This window comes from Rhinoraja longicauda, chromosome 18 (genome assembly GCF_053455715.1).
Source record: "Rhinoraja longicauda isolate Sanriku21f chromosome 18, sRhiLon1.1, whole genome shotgun sequence".
In the NCBI taxonomy this organism is placed as follows: domain Eukaryota; kingdom Metazoa; phylum Chordata; class Chondrichthyes; order Rajiformes; family Arhynchobatidae; genus Rhinoraja; species Rhinoraja longicauda.
Window position 1 is genome coordinate 11345857 of NC_135970.1, and position 12733 is coordinate 11358589.

At 46.0% G+C, this 12733-nt stretch overlaps 1 protein-coding gene across 2 annotated transcripts in view; it reads right to left on the reverse strand.

Annotated features, from left to right (window-relative positions):
• Positions 1–7842: 7842 nt before the first annotated feature.
• Positions 7843–12733, reverse strand: part of chrm4a (cholinergic receptor, muscarinic 4a) — a 99247-nt gene continuing 94356 nt past the window's right edge. For both annotated transcript variants that reach the window (XM_078415110.1, XM_078415109.1), the window contains exon 2: positions 7843–11069. In XM_078415110.1, coding sequence (XP_078271236.1) covers positions 9646–11028 — 1383 coding nt within the window. In that variant the 5' untranslated portion in view covers positions 11029–11069 and the 3' untranslated portion in view covers positions 7843–9645. The remainder of the gene's footprint in view (positions 11070–12733) is intronic.

Genomic DNA, 12733 nt, shown 5'->3' on the forward strand with positions numbered 1-12733 from the left:
TCTATCTGTGCTGGGACTTCTGCTGTTTGTGATATACATAAATGACTTGGATGTAAACGTAGACAGGTTGGTTGATAAATTTGTAAATGACACCAAGATTGCTGTGGTTGCAGACTGTCAAGGTATACACCATGATATAGATCAGCTGAGAAATGGCAGATGACGTTTAGTCCAAGCAAGTGTGATGTACTGCATTTTGGGAGGTCAAATGTAAGGGGGAAATATATATCTTTTATGGTATAACCTTTAACAGCATTGATGTGCAGAGTATTCCCGAGGTCCAAGTCCATAACTCCCTGAAGGTGGCAACACGAGTAGATAGAGTGGTAAAGGAGGCATATGGTATTCTTGCTTTCATAGGTTTGAGTTCTGAATACAAGAGTCAGGCAATCACGATGCAGCTTTATAAGACTTTGGTTCGGCCTGCGGTTCTGGTTACCCAGAATGATGTGGAGACTTTAAAAAGGGTGCAGAGGTGGTTTACCAGAATGAGTACTTTTGCAAGACTGGTCCCCAATGGAATCTCCGAAGTCACATGTGCTCTGTGCACCCTGGTCTCTGAAGGAGAATCCTATAACTGAATATTATCAGTTGGAACAAGTAAAAGTGGCTTATTTGCAAAAACATGGAAATATTGAAAGAGTTTCTGCTTTGGTGTTTGTATTGGTATTAGTTTATTATTGTCACCGATGCTGAGATACAATGAAAAACGTTGATTTGCGTGCTGACCAGCATGACAGCGCCCCCGCTCTCGGATGCCGCTCTGATCCCAATCACTGGCTCAATGACCAGGAGAGGCCAATCCCCAGCATCATTGGTAACAGCTGAGACCAATTAGCTGATGTTGGTTTGGCCTCATCAGCCTACCCCTATAAAACCCAGGCAGTCCAGCCAGAGGGGGAGAGCCAGTGGGAGAGCCAGTGGGAGAGGGGAAGAGCCAGTGGGAGAGGGGAAGAGCCAGTGGGAGAGGGGAAGAGGAGCCAGTGGGAGAGGGGAAGAGGAGCCAGTGGGAGAGGAAGAGGAGAAGAGGAGCCAGTGGGAGAGGGGAAGAGGAGAGGCAGTGGGAAAGGAGAAGCAGTGGGAGAGGAGAGGAGCCAGTGGGAAAGGAGAGGAGAGGCAGTGGGAGAGGAGAGGAGAGGCAAAAAGTGGGGTGCCTCCCTGCTGGCTGTGTTTGTCTCATGCAGGTTTGAGGATGACTGGGCCACTGGGACAACCCTGAAACCACCGGTGACTCTGTGTGGTCAAGTCTGGGCTACTGGGAAGAAACCCCAGATGGCTCGTGTGTCTACTGAGGCTAAGGCTGAGTGGCTGGGGCAAGCCTGAAATGCCAGAGCCTCTTCCTGCCCTTGGACATTGAGGGACTGTGCCCATACACATTTGCAAAGCCTGAGCCACCAGGAAAATCCCGAGACCGGTGTCGGTGTGGCCACTACTGAACCTGGAGTTGTCCCTAATGTCACACCATGTAGATCATGCATTAAATTTGCCTCCCTGTACTGTACATCTGTATAACAGAGTGCAATACAGAAAATAAACTGTGCAAAATGTAGTGTTACATCTACGGAGAAAGTGCGGGGGTTGTAGCATGGTAGATTGGAAGATCAGGGGCTCATCCTTAGCATATGAGATATTCACAACTCTGAATACAATGGGGGAAGAAGCTGTTCTTTAACCTGGTGGTAAGCTTTCAAGCTTTTATATCTTCTGCCCAGTGGGAGAGGAAAGAATGACCAGGGTATGAGCTGTTGTTAATAATGCTGTCAGCTAAAGTTTGGCTGTCAAGGTTGGGTCTAATCACAAAGATGATGTGAAATTGAGCCAAGTTAGATATTAAATATCTCTGAAACAATGGATGGATTGTCCCTGCTTGAGATTTGTGCTAGTGTGCGTGTGACGGGATAGCTCGGAAGATGGCCAAAGGTGAGATTAGCAGCTTCTGCAGGGACACGCTTGCTTATCAAGCAATATTTGGACTAGAACGTGATGTGTCTATGCAAAAATTGCCAGCCTATTGGCAATAGGAAGATTTTTACAATGCCATTTCCGCAGATCTATGCTGATTTAAATTTAGTAAATTGTTAAGTGTGAAATTTTACCATATGAAAAGAACTTTATGGGGACTGAACAAAGAAGGTGTGAGAAGTAACGAAGAACCAGGTTTGCTGGATTGTAATGAATAAGTGCTGAGTGTCTTGGTTACTTCTGCTTAAGGGCGGCACAGTGGCGCAGAATTAGAGTTGCTGCCTTACAGCGCCAGAGACCCGGGTTTGATCCGGACTATGGTTGCTGTCTACGGAGCTTGTATATTCTCCCTGTGACCGTGTGGGTTTTCCCCGGGTGCTCCGGATTCCTCCCACACTACAAGGATGTACAGGTTTGTAGGTTAATTGCCTTTGGCACAGATTGTAAATTGTCCCGAATGTGTAGGATAGTAGTGCTAGTGTATGAGGTCGGTGTGGGCCAAAGGGTCTGTTTCCATTCTGTTTCTCCAAAACTAAAACTAACTCATTGCATTATGTTGCTCTGTAGCAATCCAGTGCCACCATAACTCACTGCATCAAATGGATTTGAGTGAGATGGTTGCCATCAACTGATTCCGTAGATGATATGATGAATGAGAACCAAGATCCGATAACTGGTGCCTAGCTGTTATTCATTGTATTCAAGGAGTCAGGAGGAGGATTGGAAATCTCTGATCTATATGCTGAATGTAACAGAATTCTTTCAGAGCAGGATGCTCACAATGCTTGGTGAGAGATGGATACCATTTGTATTTCTGGAGACCAAAAACAAAAACTTAATGAGCCATCTGCAAATCCTACATCCTGTTGTCATTCCTTTATTAGCCTGAATAAAAGATCCCTGGCTTAGCCTGGTGGCAACTTGCTCTCTTGGGATGAAAGAAAACATTGTAAAGCCCTCAAATTGTCATGTGGAGTTAGAGCCTGGCGTAGGGAGTATTTGTTAATGCACGTCACAACAACTCTAGGAAACGGAACTTAAAACGTACATTTTACCATCATGAACAGCAATGGTTGAAGAGGGGAAGGAAGAGAACATGAGGGGTCTCCCCATCATTTGAGATTTGGATGTAATTATTACATGTCCATAACAGTTACTTGCTCCATTGTGTTGAATCAACAATTGAATCAACACAATGTGTAACTGGATCTTTCTTTGCCTACTGATGAGTGGTCATGTGCACTATCTCTATATATCATCTCTCCGCCTGCATAATTTCTAAAAGCTTTGGTTGCAGGATGGTCGTGTCACTGGCAGCCTCATTGCCCTGCACCTAATTACCCAAGCTGAGGTAGCAGTGAAGGGTTAATGCATCATAGGTTAGGAGTCACAAAGCGCAATGCATTGAAAGGAAGGCAGACCTCTATATCTGCTGAGCCAGATGTGATTTTAAGATGGTAGCACAGTCGGGGCTACCTCTCCGTGCTGAAGACTGGGGCCAAATCCTGATCTCTGGTCCTGTCTGTGTGGAGTTTGCACATTCTCACTGTGACCATGCAGTTGTATAAGATGTTGATGGGGCTGTATTTAGAGTATTGTGTTCAATTCTGAGCATCAATAGTCAATAGTCGTTTATTTGTCACATACACATAAATGTGTAGTGAAATGAAACATTACCCGCAGTTGAACAATAAGACCAATAAGAATAATCAATAAAAATGCAATAACACATACAATCACAACTAACACCAAACAAAAAGAAACATCCATCACAGTGAGTCTCCTCCAGTCCCTCCTCACTGTGATGGAAGGCCACAATGTCTTTTTCTCTTCCCTGCCGTCTTGTCCCGCGGTCAGGCTGTTGGAGTTGCCACGTCGGGGCGGTTGGGGCTCCCGATATTGAAGCCCCCGCTGGGCGGTGAAAAATCCCGCGGCCTATCCCAGGCCGCGCCGGATGGTGAAAGGTCCATGGCGGGCCGACCCAAGCCCCACGATTCGGGGCGGGCGAACACGCTGCCTCTGCCGCTGCTGGAGCTCCCGATGTCGGCCCCCATCCAGGGGCCTGCGGGGACTCATGCTGTGAGAAAGATGTTGTCAAGCTGGAAATGGCACAGAGAAGATTTACGCGGATGTTGTCCGGACTAGAGGGTCTGAGCTAGAGGTAGAGGTGGAGTCAGCTGGGAATCTATTCCTTGGAGCGCAGGAGGATGACGGGTGATCTTATAGAGGTGTATGAAATCATGAGAGTAATAGACCAAGGAGATGCAGAGTCTTTTGCCCAAAGTAGGTGAATCAAGGACCAGAGGACATAGGTATAAGATGAAGGGGAAAAGATTTAGTGGGAATCTGAGGGGAAACATTTTCGCACAAAGGATAGTGGGTGTATGGAACAAGCTGCCAGAGGATACAGTTGTGGCTAGGACACAGATGTGGCTGGGAGTTGTTGTTTAGGAAACAGTTAGACACGTACATGGATAGGACAGGTTTGGAGGGATAAGGACCAAATGCGGGATGGTGGGACTAGTGTTGTGGAGACATTGGCCGGGGTTGGCAAGTTGGGATGAAGGGCCTGTTTCCACACTGTATCACGCTATGACCTCTGGGTGCTCCAGTTTTTTTCTGGGTCACTGAGATGTGTTGGTTAACTGCCTGATGTAAATTGCTCCTGTTGTGCAGGTGAGTGGTGGAATCAGGGGAGCAGGACTTTGAAGGTAATGTGGGGAAAATAAACTGATTAATGTAGGATCAGTGTACATGGAAGGTTTATGGTCAATGTGGACGATGGGCTGAGGAGCCTGTTTCTAAGCTGTAGGCCTCTATGACTGGATGCATTTTTACCATTGCTATGACTTGCTTTCTTTCAAAATTTCAAATCTACCACATTCATCAGTAGATGGCACGGTAAGATTTGAATTTGTTTCTCTCGATTAATGCTCTAGATCTCTGCTTGCTTGTCTTGCGATTTACCTGCTGTCCTGCTGAAAAGTAACGATCACTTTCTGCATTTCAGATTTAAGCAGAATAGGTGGGCAGCTGGTTTGTTGGAGCTATATCGAGTGGCATTGGGCAGTGCTTTATTAAAACCTTATGGTGCTCATGGATTGGCAGAGTGCAATGATAATCTCAGTTTCTTTACTCTACTGTTACCTCTTCTTTCCACCTTTCTTCCTTTACTTCTAGGCCCTTGTCACTAACATGAGGACCTTGTGGATTTTATTGCCATAGAGACTACCTGTCCTTGCTGCAATATCACCTATGTTCACACCAAACCACAGCCTGGCCTCGGCCTGGCTTTCCACTTGCTAAGCTTACCCGAGATGGAGTAAGACAGCTTGTCTTGTGCATGAAGCTTCCTGCCTCTGTTTATCCTGTTCTCGGTAACATGCTGACTTAGCAAAGACATTCCTCAAATTCATTCCATTATTACCCATACCATTCGCCTCCAACTTACTGATATTGATTCACTGTGTTTTTGATTTTTTTTTAGTTTAGAGATACAGCGTGGAAACAGGCCCTTTCGGCCCAACAGGTCTGCACCGACAAGTGATCTCTGCATATTAACACTATCCTATACCCACTAGGGACATTTTTTTAATTTTACCAAGTCAATTAACCTACATACCTGTACGTCTTTGGAGCCCGGGAGGAACGTACAAACTCCGTACAGATAGCACCCGTAGTTGGGATCAAACCCAGGTCTCCGGCACTGCATTAGCTGTAAGGCAGAAACTCTACCGCTGAGTCAATCTAACTATGCAAGCTGAAGCAAGCCATTCCTAAGTGTCCCACACAGGTAATGGATTTGGAAATTAGATAGAGTCAGAGACATACAGCACAGATATGGTTCATCCGCTTGTTGAGTCCACACTGACCATCAACTGTTCATTTACACTAATGCTATGTTAATACCGCTGCTTATCCTGCCCACTTTCTCATCAACTGCCCACTGGTTCTACCACTGACCTACACCCCAACAGCAGTTTACAATAGAAATTAATCTTAGTGTCCCACTCCCACACAGACATCTCTGGAGTGTCCCATGAATCTGTTCTTGGTTCCCTCTTCATTTATTTCCTTTTAAAACATCATCAGCAAGTTTCCTGTCTACGATCAACATATTCACCTGCAACGGCATTGTAGCAGCCAGTAGAACTGCTGCCTGGCAGCACCAATGGCTCGGGTTCAGTTTATATCTTCGGTACAAGCTGTGTGGAGTTTGCATGTTCTCCCTGTGACTGCATGCATTTGTTCTAGATGATTTTGGTTTCCTCCCACAAACCAAACAAGTGGGCTAGCAGATTAATTTTCGATTGTGAACTGCCCTTGGGGTGTAGGTCAGTGGTAGAATCAGTGGGCAGTTGATGAGAATTTGGGCAGAATAAGAAGTGGTATTAATGTTGCATCAGTGTAAATGGGTGGATGATGGTCAGTGTGGACTCAACAGGCTGAAGAACCATATCTGCTGAATGCTTCTGACTCATTTCCAAATCCATTGCCTGGGTGGTCTGATACCCAACCTTGAATGAGTTCTACTTCCCTCCAGTTAAACACCGGAAGGATAAAAAACACGTCTTTCTATCTCTAAAGGGCCAATAATTCAATTCCTCCTGTATCCACCCAGGATGAGCCAGTTTGCTTGCTTCCTTGACATTCCATTTGGCCCGAACTAAGCTTCTGACACCTTTTCCCCCTAGCACAATAGCCTTCATCCACATCATAGTCATACAGTATGGAAACAGGCCCTTCGGTCCAACTTTCCCATGCTGACCAAGATGCTCCATCTACACTCATCCCACTGACCTGCTTTTTGCACATATACCTCTGTGCATATACCTGTCCAAAAGTCTTTTACAGGTTGTTATAATATATCCCTCAACTCCCTTCTCTGGCAGCTCGTTCCACATACCCACCACTCCCCCTCTACACTATTCGAATGCTGAACAACCTCCGCAAATCCATCCTCTGCAAACTTCAGCGCGTCCAAAATCAGAAGTATGCTGTTCCTCCCCTCTGTATTATTTAATCAATAACACCATGACTGGAGTTATTTAGTCCTATATCATCTAAATTCAGCTATTCTGAATTCATCAATTCTCTTTGGCTCCTGGTTCCCCAACAATGCAGAACTGGAGCATCTTAATGTATTTAAATCCTTTCATAGCTTTGCCCTGTAACCTCTAATCTGGCGGTGACTTCTCCATTTTTGGTGGCAGCTTTGTCACACCTGCCACAAACCTTTGCTGCTCCATAATCTTACCCCGAACTATCTGAAATGAGAGCGCTTTGAATGAGGTTTCCCTCACCTGCTAAAATCGTCTTGGGGCCGTTCGTGTAGCTCTATAATGTCATTGGTGCACATTTCCTTTTTACGTAAAGGGCTCAATCGGAATGGCAATTATTTGTGATCCTTTCACCAGCAATGGTGGTCAAGTTGGCTTCAAAGCAAGAGATCGTGCATTCAAAATTGAGCCTTTCCTCGCCAGTGCCTTGTACTATCGGGTAATTCCATTGATTTGGAAAACAGTTGAGTACAGGTTAGGCAAAGTACTGGCACTCTGCAAGAAAACAAAAAAAAGTGGAGAAGATAGCCATTGAATAGTTTGGGACTTAATTAATTTCCAATCACCTTTCACTGCATCCAGGATAGTCCGTCTTTTCCCTAAACCATCCCATTCTGGGGGGGGGGGGGGGGGGATGGATGTCTTTGGTTACTGCTGCTCAGGCTTTCTTGGAGTCTGAGCGTGTCGACATCTGCGGACCGAGGCAGCCAAATCCTTGCCACCTTCCTCAATGTGACAGCATTGCGGAAAATGAAAGCGCAAAGTGGGATAAATAGTCCCGTTGTCCCTCAGCCACAAAACACACACTGCAGCAAGGATGAATGTTTCAGATATTTATGTAAATAATATTAAGGGCTGAAACTTACATCAGTTATAGCATGAACGTGAAGATTACAATAAGCACACTGTAATACATGGCCCGACCTCGACAGTTTCATTGTTAAAATGGTTCAATTTGGAAATAAATGATGGTTGATTGTGACAGTGGGTCATGTCATCCATATGAATCTGGCGGTGGGCGCCACTGTTTTGTTTACTTTACATTCGGGATGGTTTGATTTGTAAAGATCACGTTACACTCTGGTGTGTAGGAGGAAACAGCAGATGCTGGTTCACACCGAAGATGCTGGAGTAACTCGGGAGGGGTCAGGCAGCATCTCCGGAGAAAAGGAATAGGTGACTTTTCATGTCGAGACTCTTCTTCAGACTGGGAGTTAGGGGCGAGGGAAACTAGAGGTATGAAAATGTACAGAGCAAATCAGAGCCGGCACCGATCGCCAAAGGATGGTGGAGCTCACAATGGTCCCTTGTGGGTGATAATAAAGGGAAGCAAGCAATGAAACTAGCAGGATACCAAGGGTGGGAGGGGGACGGAATAAGGAGTAGGCCATTTAGAATGGAGATGAGGAAAATCTGTTTCAGTCAGAGAGTTGTAAATCTGTGGAATTCTCTGCCTCAGAAGCCAGTGGAGGCCAATTCTCTGAATGCTTTCAAGAGAGAGTTACATAGACCTCTTAAGGATAGTGAAGTCCTTAAGGGAGTGAGGGGGGTATGGGGAGAAGGCAGGAACAGGGTACTGATTGAGAATGATCAGCCATGATCACATTGAATGGTGGTGCTGGCTCGAAGGGCCGAATGGCCTCCTCCTGCACCTATTGTCTATTGAGAGAGGGGGAAACCAAGGGTTACTTGAAATTGGAGAAATCAATCTTCATACTGCTGGGTGCAAACTGCCCCAGTGACATATGAGGTGCTGTTCCTCCAATTTGTGTGTGGCCTCACTCTGACAGTGGAGGAGGCCCAGGACAGAAAGGTCAGGATGGGAACAGGAGTTAAAACGTTTGTCAACTGGGAAGTCTCGTAAAACATGGCAGACTGAGCGTAGGCGTTCAGCGGAATGATCGCCCAGTCTGCGCTTGGTCTCGCTGATTATACAGGAGTCCACACTGAGAACAACAGATACAGTAGATGAGGTTGGAGGACGTGCAAGTAAACCTCTGCGTCAGTACAGTCGGGGTCACTGGATGGATTTGAGGGAAGGGGTATAGGGACAGATGTCACATCTCTTACAGTGGCAGGGAAAAGAACCTGGGGAGGGGGTAGTTTGTGTGGGAAGGTATGAGTGAACCAGGGAGTTGCGGAGGGAACAGTCTCAGCGGAAAGTGGTGGAGATGCAGTCACACGCTGGAGTGAGAGGTAAACTTTAATTCAACCTGGATACTCAGGTGAACGTCAAAAACCTTTCGACCTCATCTGTCAAATTTTAACCACAGCATTTACTCAGTTGCTTAGATATCACACAGATCTGCTTTGTTTTATTGGTAATAATAATGTACAGACGTCTCGGCTCTGGAGGTCTCGGTGGCTCGACACGTTTGGGTCTCCAACTTGGTCTTGCCTCCTCCCACCACCGACACTGTGATGAATTCGGATTACTTTTTACACACAGTCATGTCTTTGCTCATGGTATGTACATGCTTGGCTTGAAGGGGAGTGAGGTTGGAAGTTTGTATTTTGAATGAAAGCACAAGAACAAGCACAAAGCCTTGGGAATCAGCTTTTTACAACACGTCCAGTTTTGAAGCCATGGCAATCACACACATGTCCAGCAAGAGGCCTCATTTTATCTTGCATTGATATTCTTGTATTTGCATAGCAGCAACTGTTTGAAAGTCTTCTTGAAGGTAATGTTGCAGAGGGCGTAGCAGGCTGGGTTGACGGTGCTGTTGATGTAACACAACCAGTAGCCAATGACCCAGACCGTCTCAGGCACACATAGCTCGCAGAAAGTGCTGATGAGGACCATGACATTGTAAGGGGTCCAGGTCAAGATAAACGCCAGGAGGATGGCAAAGATGGTCCGGGTGACCTTCTTCTCCCTGGCGGCCACTTGGCGCCTCTTTCGGACTTGGCTTCTGGCAATGTTGGCGAACTTCCTGGCCACGTTACCGGGCTTGCTCTCCACCGTGTTGTGAGTGGTGTTGCCGGGCATGATCTCGATGGCGGTCACGCACTCGTTGCCACTCTGCTTGGTGACTATCTTGATCCTTGACCACTTGGAGCTTTGCATCTTACTGAGAGCAGGAGGCTGTGCATTCTGGACCACGTCCGCTTTGGGAATGGTCTGGGCGGTGCTGGCGGAGCTGGACTCGTTGGAAGTCTTGTCCTGGTGGCTGGCCGAGCCGGGGTTGGCTGAGGCCTTGTCCTCCAACCGTCCATTCTTCACAGTGTCGCGGAGGGAAGCTTTGGCCGCGTTGTTGTTATTCTGCTGCCTGCAGAAGTAACCCTTGAGCAAGTTGGAAGATCGGGTGGTCTTCTCCACCTGGCTCTCGGCCCGGTGGCTTTTAATCCTGCTCCTGCTGGCCACCGACACCTGGATGTACAGGATGGTCATGATGACCACAGGCAGGTAGAAGGCTGCTATGGCCGTGCCAAATGTCACCACGGGGTTGGAGAGGAACTGAATGTAACACTGGCCCTCTTTCACCGTGCGCTCCCCAACCACAAACTTCCAGAAGAGGATGGCAGGAGCCCACAAAATGAAGGATAGAATCCAAGCCGCCGATATCATCAACCCAGCCATTTTGTTGGTCCTGAGAGCTGGATAAGTCAATGGCTTAGTAACACAGAAGTATCTGTCGAAGCTGATAATGAGCAAGTTCATGACCGAAGCATTGCTTGCAACATAATCCACAGCAAGCCACAGGTCGCAGACCACAGCTCCCAGCGGCCAGAAGCCTTTAATGATGTAGATGGTATACAAGTTCATAGAAAAGATTGCAATGATCAAGTCAGCACAGGCCAAGCTAAATAGGAAGTAGTTATTCACAGTCTGCAGTTGACGGTTAACTTTGATGGATAAAATGACCAGTATGTTGCCCACGACCGTGACCAGGCTGAGGGAGCCGGTTACCACAGATATAAAGACAATCTCAACAGTCTTGTAAGGACTCGCCTGTACAGTTAAGTTCGCATTTACATCGGCTCCCAAAGTGACATTCTCCATCTTGAGCAGCAAAGTTTCTCCGGACAATTTGTGTGCAGAATCTGAAACACATCGAGAAGTAATGATTAGATGCTTGCTCCTTTGCCTGGTACTTTTTTCCCCCATGCCTTTCATCCATCATTTAAAGGTCGATTGATGGGAAATTCTATCGTCACAGCCCAGCGATGGTAGTGAGGTGTGCTTTTGTTAGTTACTGTAAGGGCGTGAGAGACATTGAGGCACGTTAATGGAAGGAAAGAACTAGGAAGGGCAGAGGAACAAAAGCAACCCATTCAACTCCTTGGGATTGGCCTGCCATGTAATGCCATCTCCACTGGTTTTTATGCCAAAGTTCTCAGTCATAAGGGATAGGAGCAGAATTAGGCCATTTGGCCCATCCAGTCTATGCCATTCAATCATAGTTGATCTAACTCTCCCTCCTAACCTCATTCTCCTGCCTTCTCCCCATAACTCATAGTCCTGAACCCCTGAACCCCAGTCCACCTTGATGCCATCTTTTAATATCCTTGGCTCACGTAGATTAGAAGTTAAGTTATTTAAGCCACAACATCAATGACATCCCTTGTGTGTAGAAAGAAACCCTCAAAACATCCTCTGTCTTTTGAATGAATAATTGAGGGTATTGAGGAGAGGTTTGGGCCATCTTGGATTGCTTTCTCTGGAATGCAGGAGGTTGAAGGAAGACCTGTTCGAAGTAAAGACAAATTATTAAAGGAGTTACAGACCATAGCTTTAGGGTGAAAGAGGGAAAGTTTAAAGAAGCTGTGTGGGGCAAGCAATTCACCCAGAGGTTGATGGGTGTCTGGAATGTTCTGCCAGGAATGGTGGTGGAGGAAGATACAATAGCTTTTAGCTAGGTACCCTGTACATCGTTATACAGTAAATGGAGGGATATTGATCTGCCTGCAGGCAAATGAGATTAGTTTATCCTTCACATCAAGTCCTGCAGAGATATTTTGGGCTGAAGGGCCTGTTCCTGTATTGTAATGTCTTGCATTCTTTATTCTATATCTCCTACATGGTATGGTACTGCTTAAATATAAAAAATCAAAGCAGTATAAATAGCTTGCTCTCGACTTTTCCATTCAGTGGAAAATATTTGTCTCTGTGTACTCTCTCAATTATGTCAAATTCTTAAAACCATATCTCAATTAAAACACCCTTTGACCTTTCACATTCCAGAGAATACAAGCCTGGTTTATGTAATCTCTTCATAATATATCACTTGGTGCGTGGGTAATGATTTGTTGAATCTCCTTTGCACTCTTTCCAAGGTCAACATATCCTTCTTGCGATGCAGTTGTGGGAATAACGCATAATACACCAGACGTAGGTCAAGGCTTTGAATAAAAGTGTTCTCCCATTTATTTTCTGGTCCTTTATATATGCTAACATTTCATCAGGTTTTATGTTTAGTTTGTTCCTTTGTATCACGACCATAACATTTTCTTGGAGCCCCAATGTGTTTACATTTTCACGAGTCAAAGATACCTGGATCTGTTCCTCATTAGAATAAGGGGTAGGCCATTTAGAACTGAGATGAGGAAAAACTTTTTCAGTCAGAGAGTTGTGAATCTGTGGAATTCTCTACCTCAGAAGGCAGTGGAGGCCAATTCTCTGAGTGCATTCAAGAGAGAGCTAGATAGAGCTCTTAAGGATAGCGGAGTCAGGGGGTATGGGGAGAAGGCAGGAACGGGGTACTGAT